General features: G+C 43.9%; 1 protein-coding gene across 10 annotated transcripts in view; it reads right to left on the reverse strand.

Moving 5' to 3' along the window:
* The window catches only part of PPFIA1 (PPFI scaffold protein A1), a 922,132-nt gene that overhangs the window by 413,627 nt on the left and 485,134 nt on the right, over nucleotides 1-23,371 (reverse strand). For all 10 annotated transcript variants that reach the window (XM_086959570.1, XM_086959566.1, XM_086959563.1 and 7 more), the window contains 3 exons: nucleotides 7,793-7,944; nucleotides 7,507-7,679; nucleotides 1,068-1,161 (listed from right to left, as the gene is read on the reverse strand). In XM_086959570.1, coding sequence (XP_086815696.1) covers nucleotides 1,068-1,161; nucleotides 7,507-7,679; nucleotides 7,793-7,944 — 419 coding nt within the window. The remainder of the gene's footprint in view (nucleotides 1-1,067; nucleotides 1,162-7,506; nucleotides 7,680-7,792; nucleotides 7,945-23,371) is intronic.

Consider the following 23,371-nt stretch of genomic DNA (forward strand, 5'->3'; position numbering starts at 1 on the left):
TCTGTGTAGGCATTATCCCCCCCCTCCCAACTTATCCCAAACATCACTTCCACCTCCTCACTACGCATCATCAGTTCACCGGTACTGTTGCTATTCAGTCACCTGTGCTTGCGGCCATAGCGCGGAGATAACCCTTGGGTTCGATTCTGGCGCTCTATAAGCATTTAAATAAATAAATAAATAAATATCACACTACATCTTGCTGGGTTGCACTGTAGTCTTATAACCTGTATATCCGTAGCATGGTAGTAGTACAGTCTATTGAAGACACAGCTGATCCAATTTACCACAGTTTACAATGCTGAAAAGGAGTGGCCTGAAGCTAACCACCAGGCTCTCTTCCATGAGACTTTTATTAAGGGATACAAAAATGTATCTCTTGCTGGATCAAGATTTCTTACCACTCAAGAGGAACAATCAATTATCAAACACAGAGACCCAGCATTTAATAATCTACACAAGAACCAAGAATCCCCCAAAGTGGTCCGGTTAATTAATGTGAATTAAAACTAGATATTCCATTAAGTGTCATGGGCAAAGGAAAACTAATCACACATTTTGGAGGCACTGTTGCATCCTGTGCTACATCGATAAAAGGATAATAGACTACATTCTAAAAGATGATGCAAAACAAAATATATTTCAAGAGCATCCCTACTTACAAAATGCTGAACCCACAAGACTATACTGAATCCAACAGGAGTTCCCCTAGGGACTCTTGTACCAACCTGTAACACATCTTGTATTTCAGGCTTTGACATCACGGACCAGCCATGAGACAACGAGCCTCGAATGGAGATTTAGCAAGAATTTCTAATTGCACCCCCCTCACATATATTCACAGCCTACACATTTCTGCAATTTTATGAAGTAGGTATAGGGAGTCTGACATTAGGTTCTAGCTATCACTGGTTCCAATGTAAACTTGGATTACCGTTTGGCACAAATCTATGAAAGTTAAAATTGTAATTCATATCTTCATGCAAGGTGTATGATTCGTTTGATTTAAGTGAAATTATATCCAAAATAAACAAATATTTTACCGATTATAATCCATTGGCACTTACTTTTTCTGTAGTTTCCTATTTTTTTCTGCTTGTCCACCTAGTTTGGTAAGCCCCAATGTGTCTTGAGATGAACTATCAGTGTCTGGTGTTCCAGCTAAGAGGTATAAAAAAGAAAATATGGAACAGGTTAACTGACTGTTTCATTCAATTTGTTTAAAACGTTAATTCTGTCTTCAGAAACAATGGTACGCGAGCACCTGTTCAGAGTGCAATGCCTTTCCTTGCACATAGAGAATTCAGCACCAAAGTGGTGGAAAGTGACTGCGCTATGCCATCAGCAGTGCCAAATTTCTACTTATTCTGCTACCTCCCCAATTGCAGACCTCGAAGGATTCAAATTGTGACAATTGGGGCAGCCCAGTAGCCTCTTCACATAAATTGGACTTCAGAGACCAAGGTTCTCCAGTGCTATCAGTGTACCCAGCATGCAGTTAGTTGGCTCTTTACATTTTCGGCCAAAATAATGTACACTGTGTAAAGAGTGCAGGCAACCCCAGACTTGCTTACATTGGCACAAATGACATCCCAAATGCTCTCTTCCGTGGTAGTGTGGGTGAGCAGTTCGGCGTATCAGAGGATAGTGCTAAGCATTTGCTGACCCACAGACAGGCAATAAATGAGACACTCAAGAAAAAATCCAAGGCCAATTAACAAAAAGAAGTTGCAATTTTTTTATTAAAGTTTGATACCAAGAACTGAGATGGCAAGAATGTACTTTTTAAACTATTGATTTTAGCAGGTAAGTAAAATGTACACTTAGATGAGTCTTTACACACAATGCTTTCCTATGGGAAAAAAGGCAAGAATAGCATACAGTTATTTGCATTTAGTTTTTTTTGAGGAGGGGGTGGGGGGGTGGGGGGGGGGGGAGGACTGGGGCTCCTTCGGGACTTAGGATTGTAGGGGACCACAGTCTAAAGTACTACCAGCAGTTTCTAATTACCTGCCCTGTGGTATCTGGGTGCAGAGGTGCTGGCCACGTTGGTAGCTGTGCGCGCTACGCTAGTAAGGAGAAGGGGGCCACCTAGAAACAGGCTACATAGGGGTACTTGAGATTAGATCTGGGAGGTCCCATCAGGGGGGCTCGGGTCATAAGGGTCCACGGGATAAGGGTGCAAAGCCGGTTATTCGGTACCTGGGCTGAGGGGCACGGTGAAGAGCAGAAAGGTCTGCTGGGCTTTGTGCGTCCTGGGGCCTTGCGGTCTTCTGTCTGGCCAGTTGAGGGTGCAACACTCAGGAAAGGTGGGCCACACACGAAATGAGTCTCTGCTGTGCTGACGTTCCTCTATGACTGCTTTGTCTTGGAGTCGCTGGAGTCCCTACTTGACTCTCACGGTCTCAGTTTGTTGATAGGGGTCTGCTACCCCGGGTATTGGTCTTGTGCTGCTTCAGTTTGTTCTAGTCTCCTCCCACTGTGTGGGGAACTGATCTGACCTTCAGGAATACAGGGTCCTCTTCCTGGGGAGCAGCTGCAACCGGCAGGTCAGGGAGCAGCAACTTGGTGGACCAGACTGTGTTTCTGTGCCTGCAGACTGAAGGTGTGTAGCTCCTCTACTCCAAGGGAGATTGCTTGCAATTTAGAGAGTGCTGGCAGCCCACCTGGGTTCTTGGCAGGTGTTTATCTGCAGGACGAGTCGCGATTGTCGAAACTTAGTGTGGCAGGCTGGGTTTGGGGTCAAAAGACCACAGCAGTCTTCAGTTCTCGTTTTTTTCTTGCAACTCACTGTGTCCTTCTCTATCTGTCGAATCTAAGGTCCGGGTGTCAGAGGTGCCACCTAATTACTCAATTTAGGGCTGTTACAGGGAGTGATGGGTAGCAGTCAAAGGGTTACTAACCTTTAGGGTGTCTACAACTTCTATATGACCACTTCCTGTGGGAAGTGGGCATTACCCTGACCCAGAAAGCTTAATCCTACCCCAACTTATATGATACTTTAGGTAGCCTACCTTAGTGGTGGTACTAGCCTACCTTAGGGGGACAGGCCTCATGACTATTTAATTTTGACGAACGAGACGAGGAGCTCGTCGGAAGATCTCACGATTGATACAAGCTAAGTGAAGGTGGAGACTCACGTTAGGAGTATTACTGCATCCCATTTAATCCCCAGGCAGCCGGAATGAGCATTCAGGCTGTTTCTGGTTAACACAGAACAAGTGTCCAAGAGTGGAGTGGCAGCATATAGTGCAGCCCTGATGAATCTGCCAAAATTGTTGTGGCAGTGAAACATGTCGGCAATGGCAATAGGTAATGGTATGCATGAATAGCTACCAGCCTTTTTATTTCAACAGCAGACATTCATTTCTCTATGAATAAAGTTATTGAAGAGAATTGGATGCTGTGTTTTATGCACTTATTTATGTAATTGTTTGTCACTAGCAGATGTTTTCTGCTTCCACTGTTTTTTGCACCATTTGGTTTATTGTTTTGGACACTCTTTCGCTTTTTTCTTTGAGAATCGGATGACAACCGATGATGAGACAGGGGCGTGTCTGGAGATTACATACCAGTTACCCCGTTGGTGGTGTTTCCGTGAGGTGTCATTCGTTTCTCGCACATTTTTTCTAAGTAGAATTTGGTCTAACACTGATGGTGTGGATGCCCGGTACTGATTAGAGGTGTCAGACTTTTTTATATGGTGTTCTGTGTAACTGTCAAGGAAGATTGGCTTTTTATTTTAAATATTAGAAAACTATGGGCGAGGTGCAGTGAATTGTCCCCTTATGAGAATAAAATTACGTAGGGGAAGAGAATAGTTATCAGTACGTACAGACTGTTCTATTATATAAGTAACTGACACAATTAGCGTCCTGTGGACAGGGTCTTTTGTTGTTGGTTTATTTAATTTTCCCGCCAGTCCTGGTGCCAAATGGGCGCGGGGCAAGGAGTGGCATTTCCCCGGTCTGTGGAAGTCTTGCGTTGCATATTAAAGGCAGTTGAGGCTTTTGAAGTCTCTGGCCAGAATATGCTGATCACTTAGTAATCCTGCTTGGAGGAGGTGACACCTCCGACCAGAGCAGCATTATTTCTGCCCTTAGAGCGTGGGCTCTCACCTGCATGGAGCAAAAAACGGTTCTGTTGGGTCGGACCAATTACTTGTAAAAACATTCAATTAATGAGAACAGAAACAAGAACTCTCTGATACAAGTCCAACAATTTGAAGAATAAATCAATGAACACTCAAGAGCTTAAATCATGTATTCGATCAATTGTATTAAAGGCTTTCAAACATTTGGTATCTGAATTTTATTCATTCTTAAATAACATTCAATGCTTGTAGTGACTGTCAAATAAAGGTGACTTTCAGTGAAGGGTGCTCAGTGCATAGCAATATATACAGTGCAATTTATGTACAAGTATATACAGGTTTTTTCATTGGCCAGATAATGCTTTTTAAACCAAGGATTCCTAAAGTTCCTATCCGGATCCTGGTCTCTCTGGGCCTGTGATGCTCGTCGACGTTTCGACCCTCTTGCGCCCCGGTTGGTGGTCGCGGCGGGTCTTTCTCAAGACAGGGGGACAGTATCTGGGACAGACGGGATAACTTCAGTCTGAGGCCGGTGTGGCAAAGATGCCAGTCAACTCTTCGGAGTGATTGATTTCCAAGACAAACAGGGGATGCTTCTTGCCTCTCATATGCGCGCTTGAGTCTAGCAACGCGTCAGACGCGCTGCTAGACTCAAGCGCGCATACGAGAGGCAAGAAGCATCCCCCGTTTGTCTTTGAAATCAATCACTCCGAAGAGTTGACTGGCATCTTTGCCACACCGGCCTCAGACTGAAGTTATCCCGTCTGTCCCAGATACAGTCCCCCTGTCTTGAGAAAGACCCGCTGCGACCACCAACCGGGGCGCAAGAGGGTCGAAACGTCGACAAGCATCACAGGCCCAGAGAGACCAGGATCCGGATAGGAACTTTAGGAATCCTTGGTTTAAAAAGCATTAGCTGGCCAATGAAGAAACCTGTATATACTTGTACATAAATTGCACTGTATATATTGCTATGCACTGAGCACCCTTCACTGAAAGTCACCTTTATTTGATAGTCACTACAAGCATTGAATGTTATTTAAGAATGAATACAATTCAGATACCAAATGTTTGAAAGCCTTTAATACAATTGATCGAATACATGATTTAAGCTCTTGAGTGTTCATTGATTTATTCTTCAAATTGTTGGACTTGTATCAGAGAGTTCTTGTTTCTGTTCTCATTAATTGAATGTTTTTACAAGTAATTGGTCCGACCCAACAGAACCGTTTTTTGTTTGAACTATAAATACCCAGGTTCTGAGGGACACAGGGTTACCCCTTTTTTCTTAACCTCACCTGCATGGAGTCAGACCGTTGCCTGTGGTGGTAGAGCTGGTCTACACCAGTCTGCTGGTACACTAGTAGTTGGCAGGTTTTCAGGGGGCAGTGCCCTCTGGGTGCGTGCCCTCTGCGTGCGTGTATTAGTAAACTCATCACTAGAACCAGTGTAGCCATCATGTAGCTAGAAACTCGCAAACACCAGTGTTCAGCACATTCTTAAATTGGCTTCTCTGTTCGCTTGCAATATTCAAGAATCAACTAGGATATCATAGGGGGATGTTTGCTCATGCAGATATGTCCAAACATGTAGTATAGTGCATCCTGCATTAGGGCTGTAAGGGTTGGCTTACTTATACTGCATGCAGTGTCTGTAGGCAAAATACACAGGAGATGTGTCATGTCCGGTCTTCACTTTTCTCTGCACCATGGCACTCAGCCTGCAATAGCAGTTTGTATGTTGATGTCGAGGAGTTCCTTAGGGCAACAATACATGCTGCAGCCCTTAGGGATCCTCTTTAGCCTCCTTGCCCTAAGTACCAGCGCTACCAGTTAGTATGACTTGCAAGGGGTGCTAATGGTATTGCTAATTGGGGAACAATTGTACAGTTTATGAAAATGGATTTGGCACTGGGGGACGTGTTACCAGGAACCCAGTGAACTTTGTCGAAATGTTATCAGGCACCAGGTAAAACGTGGGGGTGACGATGTCAAAAAGGGGCACTTTCATACACTGCATCAAACAAAACAGATGTCCTCCCAGGGGATTGACCTGCCAAGAAGTCAACCTGAATTGCTCAATTGGCCACTTTTGAAGAAAGCTTGGACTTTGGCTGTTGTAGCAGACTTTAACTGCAATGTTCATAGCAATAGAAAACAACCATCTACTGTATATGTGCATCAATGATGAGATGACCCGATCAGATCACAGCTTTTAAATCTATCTCTAAGCACAGAAATTCCCCACACCCAGTCTGGAGTAAACATTCACGCAAAGGGCATCAATACGAAGAAAGAGAAAGTTCTCAGGCCAGATGTACAGGAATGTATTTATAAAGACTCAGGCACAGGCAGCATTGTTGCCCAAACAAAAAGCACTCAACAGCCACATTACTAAAAATGAAAACGAATATTTGAGGGTGTCCTTTCTTAAGAGTTCAGTACTCTGCATGTCAGAGAAAGTGTCTACTGTTTAAACACCACCTCTACAGCCATTCACACCTCAGCACACTCACGGATTCAGAAGGACATTACTGCAAAGCCACTGCTCCGTTTCTGAAGAGCCAATGACAGAACAAGATGATGTCTGGCAGGATTATAGGGTGAATGAGCAAGATGATGAACAACCAGCACTATACTTGTAAAGGTCTCTCAGACTCATAACAAGAAGAGTACACAAGGCATAATTATAGGGTGACTGTATAAGATGACAAACCATAAAAATCATTCCCTTTAAAGGCCAATTGCTGACACTACAATATGATGCACAAGGGTTGCAAACCATTACTTCAAATAGAGGAGAAAGTAGAAGTTCTTCATCGAAATACTCTCAAGCCGAAAAAAGCAATCAGCATTTATCCATGTAAAAAGTGCAACAAGTGTTTAGTAGTTGATGGTAAAAAGTTCAAACAAAGTAAAGGTATTTCGGATTCTCATAAAAATATAACTTTAAAGCCACACTCAAATATAGGTTATTGATCTAGGGACAAGTACTCCCAGACTAACAAGGAAAGAGCTTTAATAAAGAGAGCGGAAGATAACCCACTACTGAAGAGAAGAGAAAAAAAACTGATGTGATAAGGAAGCAGGTAGGTTGTGGGATGGAAACGCAGAGGCATAGAACCAAGGCCCTGTTAAACCATTATGATAGGCACCGGATGGAGGAGATGTTACAACATCTACCTGAACTTAAAAAACATAAAAAGGCATAAGACATTGTACAGGAGGGGCAAATTACTTGGAATGATATTATATGATTATATGGAGTGACGTGTAGATAGCACACACAGCCATAAAGCAGGCAAAGACAATAAAAATGTTGTTTTGATTAGACAGTGGTAATGTGGAGCACAAGGGTGGGAGAGCACAATGTCGTGCTCACAAAACCATAGAAATAAAATGAAAAAAACAAACCTTGTCCTAGGGACTCTCTGCCAATCTGTCCAGGCCGACCTTTTTCTTTCTTTCCAAACAGACGGCCGATGGATGATTTAATACCCTTTTTCTTCTGGGCTTTGTTAAGAGAATCTTGGCTGCTGTTGCTGCTACTTGGGTTACTAGCCTGTCCGTCTTGGGACCCTGTAGAACTAACAAAAGAAAACAATCAAGTTTTGTCTTCATAGTAATTCACTTCAACACTGATGATTTTTTTAAGACACTAGAGCGAGAATGACATCTAAAATGGTGCTGTAGGTCTTACTTTCGAATGTCGCGGATATCTTCGTGGCTCATAGTATGTAATGCTCCTTTGTGGATTCGATCCAATCTCAAGGATCTGGGAGAGGAAGGTGGAGACGTCTCACATCTTATTGTTGCTTTGTCATCTCTTATATCGTCTCGGGACACTGGAGACTAATTACAAAAGACAAAAGAAAAAAAAAATCATGATTTGCTCAAAATTAAATGTCAATTGAATACCATTTTATTTTTTACGGTTGTGGTTCTAGCATTTGCTTAATTTTCTAAACTGCATAACTATCGAAATGGTAAGTTACCAGTAGGAGTAGTTTTGCAGCTTGAAGAATTTTCTGTATTCACCTGCTGTGCATTATTCCGCCATCTAGTGCTTTGGTCTAGAATAGTTTTTTTGTTTTTTTTCTTCTGTTTTGGGCATCGACCACCATTTGGTGCTAGGTACGTCACCCTGTGTCATGTCAGACAGCACCCAGGAGGTCGTTGTGCGGGTTAGTCATCTTCGGATTCTTTTTTTGCCTATGTTTTATTGTATAGTCCTTTAGATGGTCCTTTAGAGAATTGTTAGAACTTGGTTCCCCACCTGTTTATATTCCTTGTAGGGGAGGCCGGGTGGGTCGTATGTGAATCCAGAAAATTCTTCAAGATGCAAAACTACTCCCACTGGTAAGTAACCATTCGTTTTGCAGCAGGAATCCGTTTCTGGATTCACATGCTGTGAATCAGATTACGTAGTTGTTTCTCCCTTCTCGGGGGCTGTGGTAAGAGGAAGACTTTGCGAACAGGTGTTGAAGTACCTTTTTATCCTATTTGTATTTCCTTATTTATTTGTATGTCCACACAGTAATGTTTGGTGAAGGTGAATGGTGATGTCCATGTAGCTGCTATACATACAGTGTCTATGGGCACTTTGGCCATAAATGCCAGAATCACTCCTTTCTTCCTGGTTGAGTGAGCTGTTGGTTGTACCGTTAGTTCTTTGTTTGCGGTGGTATAGCATAGTTGGATGGTTTGGACTATCCATTGTAAAATTGATGTCTTTGTGACAGGCGTCTCTGTTTTAGTATGTGAGTAGGCAACAAAAAACTGTTTGCTTTTACGAGTTTGTTCTGTTTTCTGTTTATAGTACAGTAGTGCCCTCCTTACACCCAGGGTATGGAGGCTTCTTTCCCCTCTTACTTTTGGGTCCTCGAAGAAGACCGGAAGGAGAACACTTTGATCTAAGTGATGTTTGGATACAACCTTTGGAGGAATTGTGGGTTCGTTTTTAAAATAACCTTATCCTTATGGATTTTCATGTATGGTTCTTATATAATTAGCGCTTGTAATTCACGTACTCTCTGTAAGGATGTAATGGCAATAAGAAATGCTGGCTGTAAAGTAACGTGTTTGAGGTATGTCTTATACATAGGCTCAAATGGTTTTCTCATAAGTCGTGTAAGCACATTATTTGAACTCCACATGGGGACTGGGGCTGTTCTAGGGGGAGCAATTCTTTTGAATCCCTTCCAGGAACAGTTTTATGGCAGGTCTTCTGAAAAAGCTCCTGTATGATTTTCCTCTGGTGTAAGCAATGATGGCAGCGAGGTGTACCTTTATGCTTGAGTAGTTGATGTGACTGTCAAGAAGTTGCGTTAGGTAAATGATCATAGTTTCTTGTGTATTGATAGAGTTCATTCGGTTGTTAGCTGTGCACCGCTTCCATTTTGCGGCATAGCATTGTCTTTTTTGTTTTCTTGCCTCCTTCAGAATTTGTTGTTCAATGAGGCAAGTTCAGATGCCCAAACTCTACATATTTAGGGGCCAGGCGCAACGTTGTTGGCTCAGGGTAAAAGATTTGGCCCTGTTGCATTGTTAGTAGGTCCTTGTCCGCTCTGATTTTGATTATCTATCCACTGGACAGTTCTAGCAGACTAGAGTACCATGTTTGTCTGGCCCATTGTGTATCAATGGGAATTAAATTTGTCCTGGTTGTCTTGCTTTTTCCAGAACTCTTTGGATTAGAGTTATTGGTGGAATGGCTAATGCAAATGTCCTCGACCAATCTAGTGACAGGGCATTCCCTTTTGACAGGTGGTGAGGAAACCTAGAGGCAAAGAGGCAAAGAACTGACATTTCTTATTCTGTATTGTCGCAAACAGGTCTATCTCTGGAGTATCCCTGAGTTTTAAGATGTTTTGTACTGTCTTGTTCCTCAATTCCCACTTGTGGGAGCAGTTGTTCTGCCTGCTCAGAAGATCTGTGTTGTGTTGTATACACCTGGTTGATGTATCATTTGCAGATCGATTCTTTGAGAAATTGCCCATTGCCATATCTGTTGTGATAGCTTGCTTAGTGGAAATGACATCGTACCTCACGGTTTATTGAGAACATTGTGGTGGTGTTGTCCGTTTGAATCAAGACAGTTTGTGTAAATGTTCTGGAATGCTATAAATACTAGAAATACTGTTTTCATTTCCAAGTAATTCATGTGTTTTATAGAGTGGCGGTTGTTCCACAGACCACATACCTTCAGTTGTTTGAAGTGCGCTACCCATCCATTGAGGGATGCGTCTGTAGTGATTGTCACAGAAGGAGCTGGGTTTTTTAAAGGTCTCCCTTGTGTTATGCTGCTGGATGCCCACCATTGTATTTCTGCTTGCAGCCTGCGCAAAACAACCGCTAGATCCTCCCAACTCCCTGTAGTCTGTGACCAGTACCTGGTAAGCCATTCCTGGATGGGGCGCATATATAGGCGCCAGGCGCAACGTTGTTGGCTCAGGGTAAAAGATTTGGCCCTGTTGCATTGTTAGTAGGTCCTTGTCCGCTCTGATTTTGATTATCTATCCACTGGACAGTTCTAGCAGACTAGAGTACCATGTTTGTCTGGCCCATTGTGTATCAATGGGAATTAAATTTGTCCTGGTTGTCTTGCTTTTTCCAGAACTCTTTGAATTAGAGTTATTGGTGGAATGGCTAATGCAAATGTCCTCGACCAATCTAGTGACAGGGCATTCCCTTTTGACAGGTGGTGAGGAAACCTAGAGGCAAAGAGGCAAAGAACTGACATTTCTTATTCTGTATTGTCGCAAACAGGTCTTTCTCTGGAGTATCCCTGAGTTTTAAGATGTTTTGTACTGTCTTGTTCCTCAATTCCCACTTGTGGGAGCAGTTGTTCTGCCTGCTCAGAAGATCTGTGTTGTGTTGTATACACCTGGTTGATGTATCATTTGCAGATCGATTCTTTGAGAAATTGCCCATTGCCATATCTGTTCTGATAGCTTGCTTAGTGATTGTCACAGAAGGAGCTGGGTTTTTTAAAGGTCTCCCTTGTGTTATGCTGCTGGATGCCCACCATTGTATTTCTGCTTGCAGCCTGCGCAAAACAACCGCTAGATCCTCCCAACTCCCTGTAGTCTGTGACCAGTAGCTGGTAAGCCATTCCTGGATGGGGCGCATATATAGGCTGGCATTAGGAATGAGTGGGATGCCTGACGGCATCATTCCCATGAGCTTCATGACGCTCCTCACTGTCAGAGACCCCCCCCTTTCGGCAGAGGGAGGTTTCTTATTTGATTGCTTGTATCCTTTTTTTGCGTACGGTAAGCCCGTGCGAGTTTTGAGTTTAGTCTTGCACCCAAGAAAATCTTTTCCCTTTCTAGTTTTGTGGAGGATTTCTTGTGATTTATTGAGAATCCTAATTTTTGGAGCGTGTGGATTGCCGTTTGAACGTGGCTGAGACATGTTTTTGTGTATGCCTTTACAAGTCGTCCAGATATGGGTAGACGTGCATTCCATCTTTTTGCAGGTGTGCCACGATTGCGGCTGGGCACTTGGTGAAGACACATGGTTCTGATTTTATTACGAAAGGGAGTACCTTGAACTGGTAGTGTGTTCCCTTGAATAGGACCCAGAGATATTTTCTTTGGCTTTTGTTCATGAGGATGTGTAAATAGGCATCCCTGATATCTATTATTGCCATGTAATCTCCTATTTGAATTTGTGGGATTATTTCCTGGAGTGTAGCAATTTTGAAATGATGTGTCAAGATTAATTTGTTTATGAACCTTAGAACAACGATTGGTCTTAGCGATAAGTCCGGTTTGGGGACTAGGAAATATGGTGAGTAGTTTCCTTTGAAAAGGTCTTGTTTTGGTACTAATTCTATTACATGTTTTGAAGAAGGTCCATGATTCCTGAATTTAACTGTAAGAGTTCTGATTTGAGGAACCTCCTTATTTTTGGTGGGTTTGCTGGTGGGGTTTGTCAGCTCTATGCAATACCTGTATTTTACCAAATGTAATACCTAATTATCTGTGGTAATGTAGCAGGGTTTCCGTTCTCCCACAGAACTGTGCATAGAGATCTAGAACCTCAGTGAGTTAGGATGATCCAAAAACTCATCTCAGTGTCAGAAATCCCCTTACCTAGCTAGCTACAGTGTCTCATGGATCATTATGGAATGATCCATGTCTTAGACAAACCAGAACATGATCTTTAGAATACCTCAGGAGTCGTGGAACACATGAACACTCTTTCGTTATATAATCATTTCAAACCAAAACTGAGAGTCAAAGAACACAAGTGCAAGTTTGAAATATTTATTATTCAATGCAAAGTTCTCAAACGCAGTATCTTGTATAATACCAAAATGCAGATTATAAAAATCAGAGTCAGCAGCATAGTCACTAATCCATAGTAAGCAAAAGGTGCTAGCATGTTATAATGCAATTTCTATAGAAATCTATATCACCTATATTTCGCGCACCCTATCTAGCATATTATTTTATATCTAAGAAGGTCTCATTCGGGCTTTAGCAGGGCGGCCCCATACCTCTCAATGTCAGTAGGAGCAGATCACATCAACAGCTACCAGCTCTCTTCATGCGCAGCACCAAGTGTCTACGTTCATTCCGTGTAACTCTATCTTAAACCCGCGTAGAGCCCAAAATGTTGGCATCAACATTATTTGTGTTTTGTCTTATGTGGTGCGAGGATCAAGCCTCCCAGCAACCTTGTGTTAGGTTAATTTTAGAGTGTGCAGCTCTCAGTGTGCAGACAGTTGTACCAAGTGTACCAGGCAAAGCTGATAGCATAGAAATAACATATTATTCTCAAATAAACCACCTCACCGCTTCTAGGGTGAAGGCGACAACAACAAGTATGTGTCGTGTGCAAAACTGAAGCCGAAGGAAAAAAGGCTGTTTAAACATGTAATGCACTCATGCTAACTTAACGCAATATATGTAACGAAGTATCCATATGACACCCCCCCATTGGTCCGAGCACCGTCAAACATAAGGGAAAAGGCAATACTAAATCAGATACAAAAATTGAAAGCAAAGTTCAATAATCTTGAGCTAAAATAAGCTAAAAATATGTATGAATAAATATGTATGAATGCCTACAGTGGCCTCAAGTCTAAAAATAAAAACAAAACTTTCGAGCCAAAAGTTATTCGCCAGGTCTCAAAAATATGAAAGTAGGACCAGGCCGCATCAATCCAAATGTCTGTAAGAGAAAAAACAAGGCACTTATCCGATACCCAAAATCATGTGCCACAATGACGTTATCCTCAGCGACATCACGTGATTGAATTCTCCATCAGCTGAACACACTCCATCTCTCCAAGTCAGCGAGGGGAAAGTTATATTTCACAACAAAGCACTCCTCCCAGGCATGTCATGAATGGAAAGTATATGCAAAGAAAGTTGCAACAGCCTCCAGTATGAAATCACTGCCATCATCCGAAAATAGTTCAGCAATCCAATTCAGCAATGGGAAAGAACATACGTGCTCCTCCAGCATCGGATCCTCCTGTAACGCCAGAGGACAACTCGGTGGGTTCACCAGATCGCTGTGTGTCAGAAAGGCATCCGCCGCTGCAGAGATCTCCCATTGGCCCAAAACTCCATTTATCGCTGCCAAGGCCATAACTCTTTCGCCAGAACAGATCAGCTCATGAGCCACCACGGGACGCATTAGTTGATCAAAATCGACGTCAGGAGCAGTCCTCAAGCATAGGCACAAATCAATGGCCCAATCGAACTCGCAGCTCAGGCAGTGAAACACAGGTTGGACACACGTGAAGTCGGTGAACCGAAATGACAATCTATAGGCCGTGCTTAATGCTGCAAGCGGCAATGTTCCATAGTAATTGAGCATCCGATTACGGCACAGTGTCAGGACGCGTTGAACGGCGTCTTGCGCAGGATGGGCATCCATGTTTTATGAAGAAAAACACCAACAGAATGCCTGCGGCTACAGCCAGTAACACAGGTAGTCCACCAAACAAACTCGAAAAAATAGTGTGGAAAAACGTGGGAATGATCCCAAAAACTTTTTCAAACGTAGTCACGAGGCCACTGCTTACTAACTTGAAAAAATGTGCAAGCCCAGTCGTTGAAGAAGCATTAAAAATCTGGTGTACCAGCTCGCAGAAATGAAACGGCAAATCAGTATTTAAAAGCGCCTGCACCTCCGTGCGGGTGTTAGCTATGTGAAGGACATAAGTTTCCCGGGCCGAACTCAGGGTCACTTGTTTTTGAGACAAAAGGGCCCTTATTCTGCTTAAACCATTGAATTTTGCTTCCAAGGTTGGAATCCGTGGCCAGATGGAGACATCTAAAGACCCATGCGTGGGTGGGTATAGAACATTCTTGCAGCACACCACACGCTCTGATACAGTTACCACATAAGCCACACCAATTAATAAACCACAACATAATTCGTTGTTTAAAAGCAAATAACTACCATTAGCTAATAATGTGAATGTGGGAACCACTGCTGGAACTGGCGTGCCTTTTAAAACACATGCTAAATTTGGGCGGTCCTGATTACAAGAACCGTGTAACTGAATGTGTCTGCATATTAATGAATGGTCAGGTGACTGTGTGCATTCCTCACCATTAAGATTCACTTCTTTCCCATCCTTCAGACATCTGTATGTGTATGGTAATGACCATGCCTCATGTAGGAATGCATTGCCTAGTGGTTCATATCGTCCTATAGCAATATACCACATACAGTTAGTAAATTTATATAAAGGAAATGGTAATGTAATTAAACCATGAATAAGCCACGTGGCAGTAGTGGTTTCAGCAACAGAAAAAGGCAAGGATTCTAGCTTCTCAATATGTAACATAGAAAATGATGCATCACGCATTGAAAGCATGCGCTGTTTTTCAGTAAGATTAAACGGGGCGAAAAGGGATGAAACGTTCAATGAGGTCCAGGGAACTCGACCAGCCTTAATTGTCTGTAGAGTCCAGGCAAACTGCATTACAGAACGCAATTGATTTTGACCATGGTATAACGTGGACACTTCATCATGTACAATATCAACAACAGAAGAAACAATATTATCCAATGTGTAAATTCTGGAAGAAAGCATGTTAATACAGTTATCGACCACTGCAAGCACTTTTTCCAAATTTGCTTGATCAATAGCCCTCAGGCGTTTAGCTGCTTCAACTTGTGAAAATTTCCAAATTTCATTGTAAACAGCATAAATAAAGCGTTTAGACCTACCCCTAGTCGGGCCTTTTATAAAATCATTTAGCTCTATATTCTCATTCAACTGGGACAGATGCAGTTTAACTGCAGCTAAAGTGGAATGTTGTAACCAGTTCTGACACAATTTGCCTACTGAATAAGTTGTAACAGTGTGATCTGTTTCAAACCTGGGATCTGGCCTGATGTGTGTAAAACCTTCAGACAAACCCAAAAAACGACGTTGGCAAGAATCAGAGCTTCTTTGCCACAAAAGCCACCCATCTGGATCAAAACTGGAAATATTAAAGGAGGAATTCTGCAAAAGTGCTTGTATCCCACTGATGGATAATGTAGTGAAATTACTCCAACCTGAATATTCTTCTAAATCAGGGATAGTAGGGGTATTTAATTTTTTAGATGTAGCCAATCCAAAACATGTTGTTTGGGAAATAGTAGAATTTAAAAACAACATGTGATTCGGGATGAGACATGCACGATGCAAAGCCTCAGTGCCTTGTACCTGCCAATCTTTGGTACCCCAAACCGATTTAAGGTCAATAGCATCCTTCCATAACTCATAGCCATCCACAGATAACCTTTCTAGAAAGGACTTTGAATACAGCAATTTTGTATCAGTTAGTCTAACTTTGGGCATGAATTTCTGGTTCACCTTAAAATAAAACGACTCAGGATTTGATTGATTAAAATCCGTAAAGTAAGAGTATTTTCCCAGAAATGTACTTGAGCTCCCCTGTAAAGGAGTAGGGCAATGTTCCCACTGAGTGTAATTCACAGGAACCCTCCTGGAACTTGTCTTGTGCAAGAAATGATTTCCATAATGTTGGTAACAAAACAAATCACCATAATTGACAGAATCTAAATACAAATCCTCATCATCAAAGGCCGCATAATATTTCAAATCAGAGAACAATGCTTCTACGGCCTGAAGATCCCAATCATCAGAACGAATATTTTGCTTAATCACATCTCCCATGTTTACTCTAAGCACATTAGGAACATTAATAACTTCTGTGGGGCCATGTATCTGAAACCTAACCGCATCCCACACAATCCCGTCAAGGACAGGCCAAGCAGTAATCTCTACTGAATGTAAGTCTCTCTTTAGTCTGTGTGTTGAATGTGAGGAGGAAAGAGGGGCCAATGTTCCATTAAGGTACCGAATTCCTGTTCTTTCTTTCACATAATGGCCATCGATCCGGCGGAAAAAATAAAACACAAAACCAATTGACATAAAAAGATAAAATGAAAATAGTATTAGCCAAATGTATGTCCAAGGTGGAATTAAAAAATGTTTTTTAAACAACGTGGCATATTTTGCAATAGTCGATGGTTTCTTTGAAAGTTCCGAATCAGAGTCAAAAGAGAATCTGGACTGGTTAGCCAAACGAGCATGTAAATCGGACATAGATAAATCAGCAGGATCTGCATATGTCACTTCATCAATGTTAGTAACAGGAATAGTATTTAATAAAGGACTGGATATGGCAGGCATCTCGAGGGACACCTCCTGATCTGCACCAGATGTAATAGCCAGCACAGAGTGCCTCACCATGGAAGGACAGGATACAGCCGGTGTCATGCTATGAAGAATCGGCCACCCTGTGTGTCTTGACATTGTCAATAGAAATAAATCTGTTTTCCTTACGACCTGGAAGTGGTGGTAAAATGACTGTTCTTGTGCCCTTCACTCCAAGGACTCGAACCGGCGCTCGATACGAGGGACCAAACTCTTTCTTGTTATCGATCTTCTCTCGAACCAGTTCTCCAACTTGGGGTAGCCAGCCAACTACCGGGATCTGCAACGCATCATCCGACGTGGAGGGCAAGTGTTCCTTTGCAAGACTGTCTCTGGTCTTTTGTAGATCCTGTAAAACATTGCAATGTTCATCTACGTCAAAGGCCGCGGCCTGGGCCTGGCAGTCTGCACCATCAAGGTCAGGGACGTACAGCTTGATACCAAAGAGCATTTCGTATGGGGTCCGCCCACCCAGAGACCTTCTAGGGAGATTATTAAGCGCACGCTGCACGCCATAGAGGTGGGTCAGCCAGTTTCTACCAGTGCCTATAACACGGGCTGTCAAAGATTGCTTTAAGTCGCGGTTCATTCTTTCTACTACAGAATTGCCCTCAGGCCTGTAGGGACTTGAAAACTTCACCTGTACTCCCAACGAAACCATAGCATCCTTATACGCCTTAGAGGCGAAAGCCGGACCCTGGTCCGAATGGAAAGCACCACAAGCAAAGATTCCCACAAAGACACGCAAATCCTTAATGACAGTTCGCGAATCAGCGCTTCGATGCGGCCATACCCATACAAAGCGTGTGCATGAGTCAACTGCTACTAAGATGTATTTATACGCAGTATCAGAAGAAAAAGGACCGCAGTGATCCAAATAAACACAACCAAGTGGTTTATTAGAGATGTACAACTGTGTCTGAGGCGGACGCGCAGCAGTAGAAGGCTTGATCTGCTGACAAATGTCACACATAAGGACATAATCGCGCGTCTGTTTGTACAGTCCCCGCCACCAGAACCTCTGTTGTAGCTGAGATACAGTGGCTGAGACGCCCGCATGCGCAGACGCCACACCTTCATGAGCCGCTGTAATCAGAGAAGCTCTGCGATCCGAGTTGGGAACTAGACGCTCTCCAACTTCAGGAATTTTCACATAAGGAACCTTATCGGGACTTAAGTGGTATGTGTACTTCGAAGGGAACCCCGCAGGATATTTACCTCCCTTCTCCGTGGCAGCAACAGCCGCCAAGATGTCATCATCTATTTTGCTTTTGGACCTCGTGACTGCTGCAACTAAGTATTTCGATACCGCTGACTTCGCTGCTTCATCAGCAAGCGAGTTGCCAACAGCGTGGACCCCCACGCGCTGGTGGCCAAGAGTATGAATCACAAACACGAGCGGCAGTTTCTCTTTAAGTTCTGCCACTCGGACCCAGATCATTTTATGTTTTATTGTGCTACCCTTGGAATCATGAAAATCATTCTGAATCCAAAAGAACAAGTTCTCATTGTAAGACTGGACACAATAGTAAGAATCACTTACGATTAAAGTCGTCACACAAGGATCAGCGTACTCCAATGCGAGCATCAGAGCACGCAGCTCCGCTAATTGTGCGGTGCAGTCCCCAAGCGTCTGCGTGTGCACGACACTGGACTTGAACTCATCGTTCACCATGGCACCGACCACAATGGCGCAAGCGGAAACGTAGGCATGTTTAGAGCCATGCGCAACCTGCGCCGAACCATCTGTGTAAATGATACAATGGAAATCCTCCAACGGCCGCATTGCTAAAGGAGCAGGATGAACAAATTCATACTGTAAATACTCCTGCGACCGTAAAGCGGCGTCAAAAATAAACGTGACATCCTGAGATGTCAAGGATGTAGCCCACTGAATCCACCGAGGGTGCAAAGCTTTAGAATTCGGTACACTGGCTTTCGTGACCGCCTCCAAGGCAGGACACGGGGTAACAACCAACATGCGCTTTCCCTGCGACAGGGCACGTTCTTTAAGAATTGCCATCTGCACAGCCGTTAAAACTTTCTCCACAGTGGAAAAACGCAGTTCAGCCGAAGTGTACAAGTGTGACTTGTAAGCAATAGGTACAGTATCCCCCTCATTAAAAGTAAGGTACGTGAAACCCACCGTCCCAGGGATAATTCTTATCACCAGGTTGGTCTGGTTATCACGGGTCTGTAAGTAGTCAGAAGTGAGCAAATCAGCCTGCAAAGACTGCAGAATGGCTGAATGCTCAGGCAGCCAGCATGATTTGGAAAAAGATGGTTGTACCAAGGCATATAAAGGCTTGATACGCTGGGCATATTCCGGAATGTATGTCCTCCCGAAATTTAAAAAACCCAGTAAAGACTGTAATTTTTTCAGCGTTGTCGGAGAGCGCAACTGCGCGCACTTCTCCAGGAAGTGAGGAGCCAATCCCTTTCCTTCATGGTTAAGTTCATAACCTAGAAACAACACTGTGTACTCCGCAATGTGTGATTTTGCAAAGTTAAACTTGTAACCCATGTCTGCAAAGTTACAAATTATGCTGTTCAATCGACACAGATGCACCCAAAGTTCGTCGTCTGTGAGATAAATGTCATCCACATACGAACATGCAACTGGATCGAAACTCTCCAAAAGAGAGACTATGCGGGCGGAAAACACTCCAGGACTATTTTTATATCCCATTGGGAGTCGTTTAAACATTTTTTGTACGCCGCCGCACGTAAAACTGGTCCATTGGGAACTTAGACCATCTAATCTATGTGCATAAAAACCATTGGAAATGTCAAGCGTGGTTTTGAACCGTTTACGCTCAAGACTATTTACTAGGGCAGAGCCGTGAGTATTCTGTACTGCACAGTTACGGCAATGCGAGTTCAAATGCCGGTAATCCAAAACTAGACGATACGAGCCGTCCGGCTTGTTAACAGTAAAAAGGGGATTATTCATTGGTGACACACACGTTTCAATTACACCTTGATATTCCAATTGTTCAAGGATAGCCGCGACCGAAGCTTTAGCTTCACGCCGTATGGGATACTGGGGTTGTGGCTGCGGCTGTGACCGTAAAGGAATCTCATGGCTAGGGGACAATTTATCCCAGCCACACTGATTTCGGTACACAGCCGGCGCAAGCGCCAGAGCCCACTCTTCTGCAAAATGCAGCGCTTCCACTCTCGGTACAGTGTGCGCGAAACTGGGGAGGATTACCTCCTCCCCTCGCGGAGCTGCGAGAACAAAAGGTGGGGGCCAGTCAGCCTCCGAAAGCAAAATGTCATACGTATCCGAAAGATTCTCCCAAAATACCCCTTTAACAGTTCGCTGCATGTCACCTTCAATTAACAGGACAATTTCAAAAAGTCTTTCAGGGGGAGCAACATGCGTATCTGCTGTTTCAATCACAATAAAAGTCTCAGTCGCTGTCACCTTCAACAGTGGACGGAGGGCCTCTCTCACTATGGTAATCTCCGCCGCGCTGTCCAGCAAGGTCAGAGCCCACGTCAGATTCCGAAGCCGCGTTCTCACTATCTGGGGCATATCGATGCGCCGTTAAGGCTGCGACTTTCTTCTTGGCAAACTGCGGTCTCTTTGGCGTAGAGTCGTCCCGCTGATCCCCTTCACTTCGCGTGCGGGGCTGGCCACGTCCTTGCTGGCCACCCCTGCCCCTGCCGCCCCCTCCACCACCGGTTGACGGAGCCGATGAGTCCTGAAAGGAACGAGGAGAGCGTTGGTCAGAAGCCTGATATCTCTCTGGCGTTTTAATCATCGCGCGATCGCGCAAATCATAAACTCGATCTGACTGCGCAGGCTGCGAAGGTGCAGGACCAGAAACCTGTGTCTGTTGTTGTAGTTGCTTACCCTGCTTCTGCTTTTTAGGCCAATTTTGTTTTTTGGACTTGGGTTGTCCACCCGTTTCCGAAGACTGTCCCTGGGGCTGCTTCCTCTCTTTTTCAGAAAAAGCTTTCAAACCCTTAGAAGTGCGGCCAACCATTTTATAAGCCGCCACAATAATTCTTGCCAGCTGACGGGGTTTCTCGGCCTCGGGAATTAACGCCAGAGCATTGGCCACCTGAAAGTTCACTGCATCCCCCTTGACATTTGCAAGGATAAGACCGCAAACCGTCTCAAACGAGCCGCTCAGGCGCATACCCAATTCAACCGCCGACTCCGGTCCGTGATCATCCTGAACACGTTTAAGGACCTCAGAAAGGTTTGACACAGACGGGGTGCCATAGCACCTCGAGTAAACCGCTGCAAAAGTCTTACCCCATGTTTCACAGTCAGCAAGTTCAGGGGCTAAATCTTTCGGTAAACTAAGCGTAAGAATCCGGTGTTTTTCACCCGGAGTCGTATTAGGAAACACAGCCTCCAGCTGGTCGAATTTCTCGGCAAGCCAGTAAGGAAAATCATCCTTATTCTCTGGCTTTCTGCCCATAACGGAATTCACCAAGACAGGACTGATTTTCAAACCAGCCTGTTCTGCCCGAAGCTGCGCACCTGCGGGGGCTGCGCCATGAATATTACGACCAATGTAATGAACAAGCGCTCTAATCACTCCAACCGCGACCTCATGAAGACGCCGCAGGTCACCCACGTTACAAGTGGCGCGATTAGGATGAGGAGTAAATCCACCCAAAGCGGGCCAATTTGTGCCCGGAATGGACAAAGGACCTAACCTCGGAGCCGTTAAAGAATGGGGTAGGGCGCCACCAAACCAAACTCCGTGCTGCCAAGCGTCGATAGGTACTTCCAGTGCCCTGTACGGAGCATAAGCCGCCGGTACATCCGTGGCAGTGTATGAATGGAAGACACCCGAATTAGCGTCCAAAGCCGGAAATGTTACCCAGGAATAAAACAATTCGTACGGGTACGCATGTTCCGCACTCACCACTAGAACCACAGCCAAGCCTTCCGCAGGTACATTATAACCCCGCAAGTGGTCGCGAACCGCGACGCGGCTATGCTGCGCTATGTCCACGGCCATGTTAGCACAGGAAGTGAAAAGAGACAAAGAACAGTTTGTAGCACAACTGGGTAGTAATTCAAAGAAACCGTTTTCAGAAGAGTTCAAGCTTGAAAAGACCTATTTCAAAAATAGGTAGGTTTTTCCGACACCACCGTTTACCGGAAACGGGAATGAAGGTGTTAAGGTTTGAATGATATACTACTCGAGTGTCATGAAATAAGGCCAACCAAACAGTTGGGCGCCATGTAGCAGGGTTTCCGTTCTCCCACAGAACTGTGCATAGAGATCTAGAACCTCAGTGAGTTAGGATGATCCAAAAACTCATCTCAGTGTCAGAAATCCCCTTACCTAGCTAGCTACAGTGTCTCATGGATCATTATGGAATGATCCATGTCTTAGACAAACCAGAACATGATCTTTAGAATACCTCAGGAGTCGTGGAACACATGAACACTCTTTCGTTATATAATCATTTCAAACCAAAACTGAGAGTCAAAGAACACAAGTGCAAGTTTGAAATATTTATTATTCAATGCAAAGTTCTCAAACGCAGTATCTTGTATAATACCAAAATGCAGATTATAAAAATCAGAGTCAGAAGCATAGTCACTAATCCATAGTAAGCAAAAGGTGCTAGCATGTTATAATGCAATTTCTATAGAAATCTATATCACCTATATTTCGCGCACCCTATCTAGCATATTATTTTATATCTAAGAAGGTCTCATTCGGGCTTTAGCAGGGCGGCCCCATACCTCTCAATGTCAGTAGGAGCAGATCACATCAACAGCTACCAGCTCTCTTCATGCGCAGCACCAAGTGTCTATGTTCATTCCGTGTAACTCTATCTTAAACCCGCGTAGAGCCCAAAATGTTGGCATCAACATTATTTGTGTTATGTCTAATGTGGTGCGAGGATCAAGCCTCCCAGCAACCTTGTGTTAGGTTAATTTTAGAGTGTGCAGCTCTCAGTGTGGAGACAGTTGTACCAAGTGTACCAGGCAAAGCTGATAGCATAGAAATAACATATTATTCTCAAATAAACCACCTCACCGCTTCTAGGGTGAAGGCGACAACAACAAGTATGTGTCGTGTGCAAAACTGAAGCCGAAGGAAAAAAGGCTGTTTAAACATGTAATGCACTCATGCTAACTTAACGCAATATATGTAACGAAGTATCCATATGACAGTAATCTTTCACCACTGTTGTAGGAACTGTGATATTCTGCCTTCCACTGGTGTTGTGTGGGGGTCTTTTCCTGTGCAGGAGTCAATCTGAGCCATTCAATCTTCCTCTAGAGGGCTGGCCCCGCCTCTACCTCGAAAGGACTGATTTAGCTGTTCCCAACCTAGGTATCCTGGTGGCTGGCTAGTTTGTTGACCATTCCCTTGGCCCTGTTGTTGATGTGACAGTTGCTGTCCTTGAACAAAGGCTCCTCATCCCGTGGGTTCTCATGTTCAACCCTCCACTTTGGAAAGTATGTTTGTCGCAGGGCTCCCACGGCTCTTGCAGTTTCGTTATCTTTTTTAATCTGTTGGAGCGATTCATCCACTTCTTTTCCAAATAGTGCCTCCCGGTAAAAGGTCTGTTGATGATGGAGGATTG

Source organism: Lissotriton vulgaris, chromosome 2_2 (genome assembly GCF_964263255.1).
Source record: "Lissotriton vulgaris chromosome 2_2, aLisVul1.2, whole genome shotgun sequence".
Taxonomy (NCBI): domain Eukaryota; kingdom Metazoa; phylum Chordata; class Amphibia; order Caudata; family Salamandridae; genus Lissotriton; species Lissotriton vulgaris.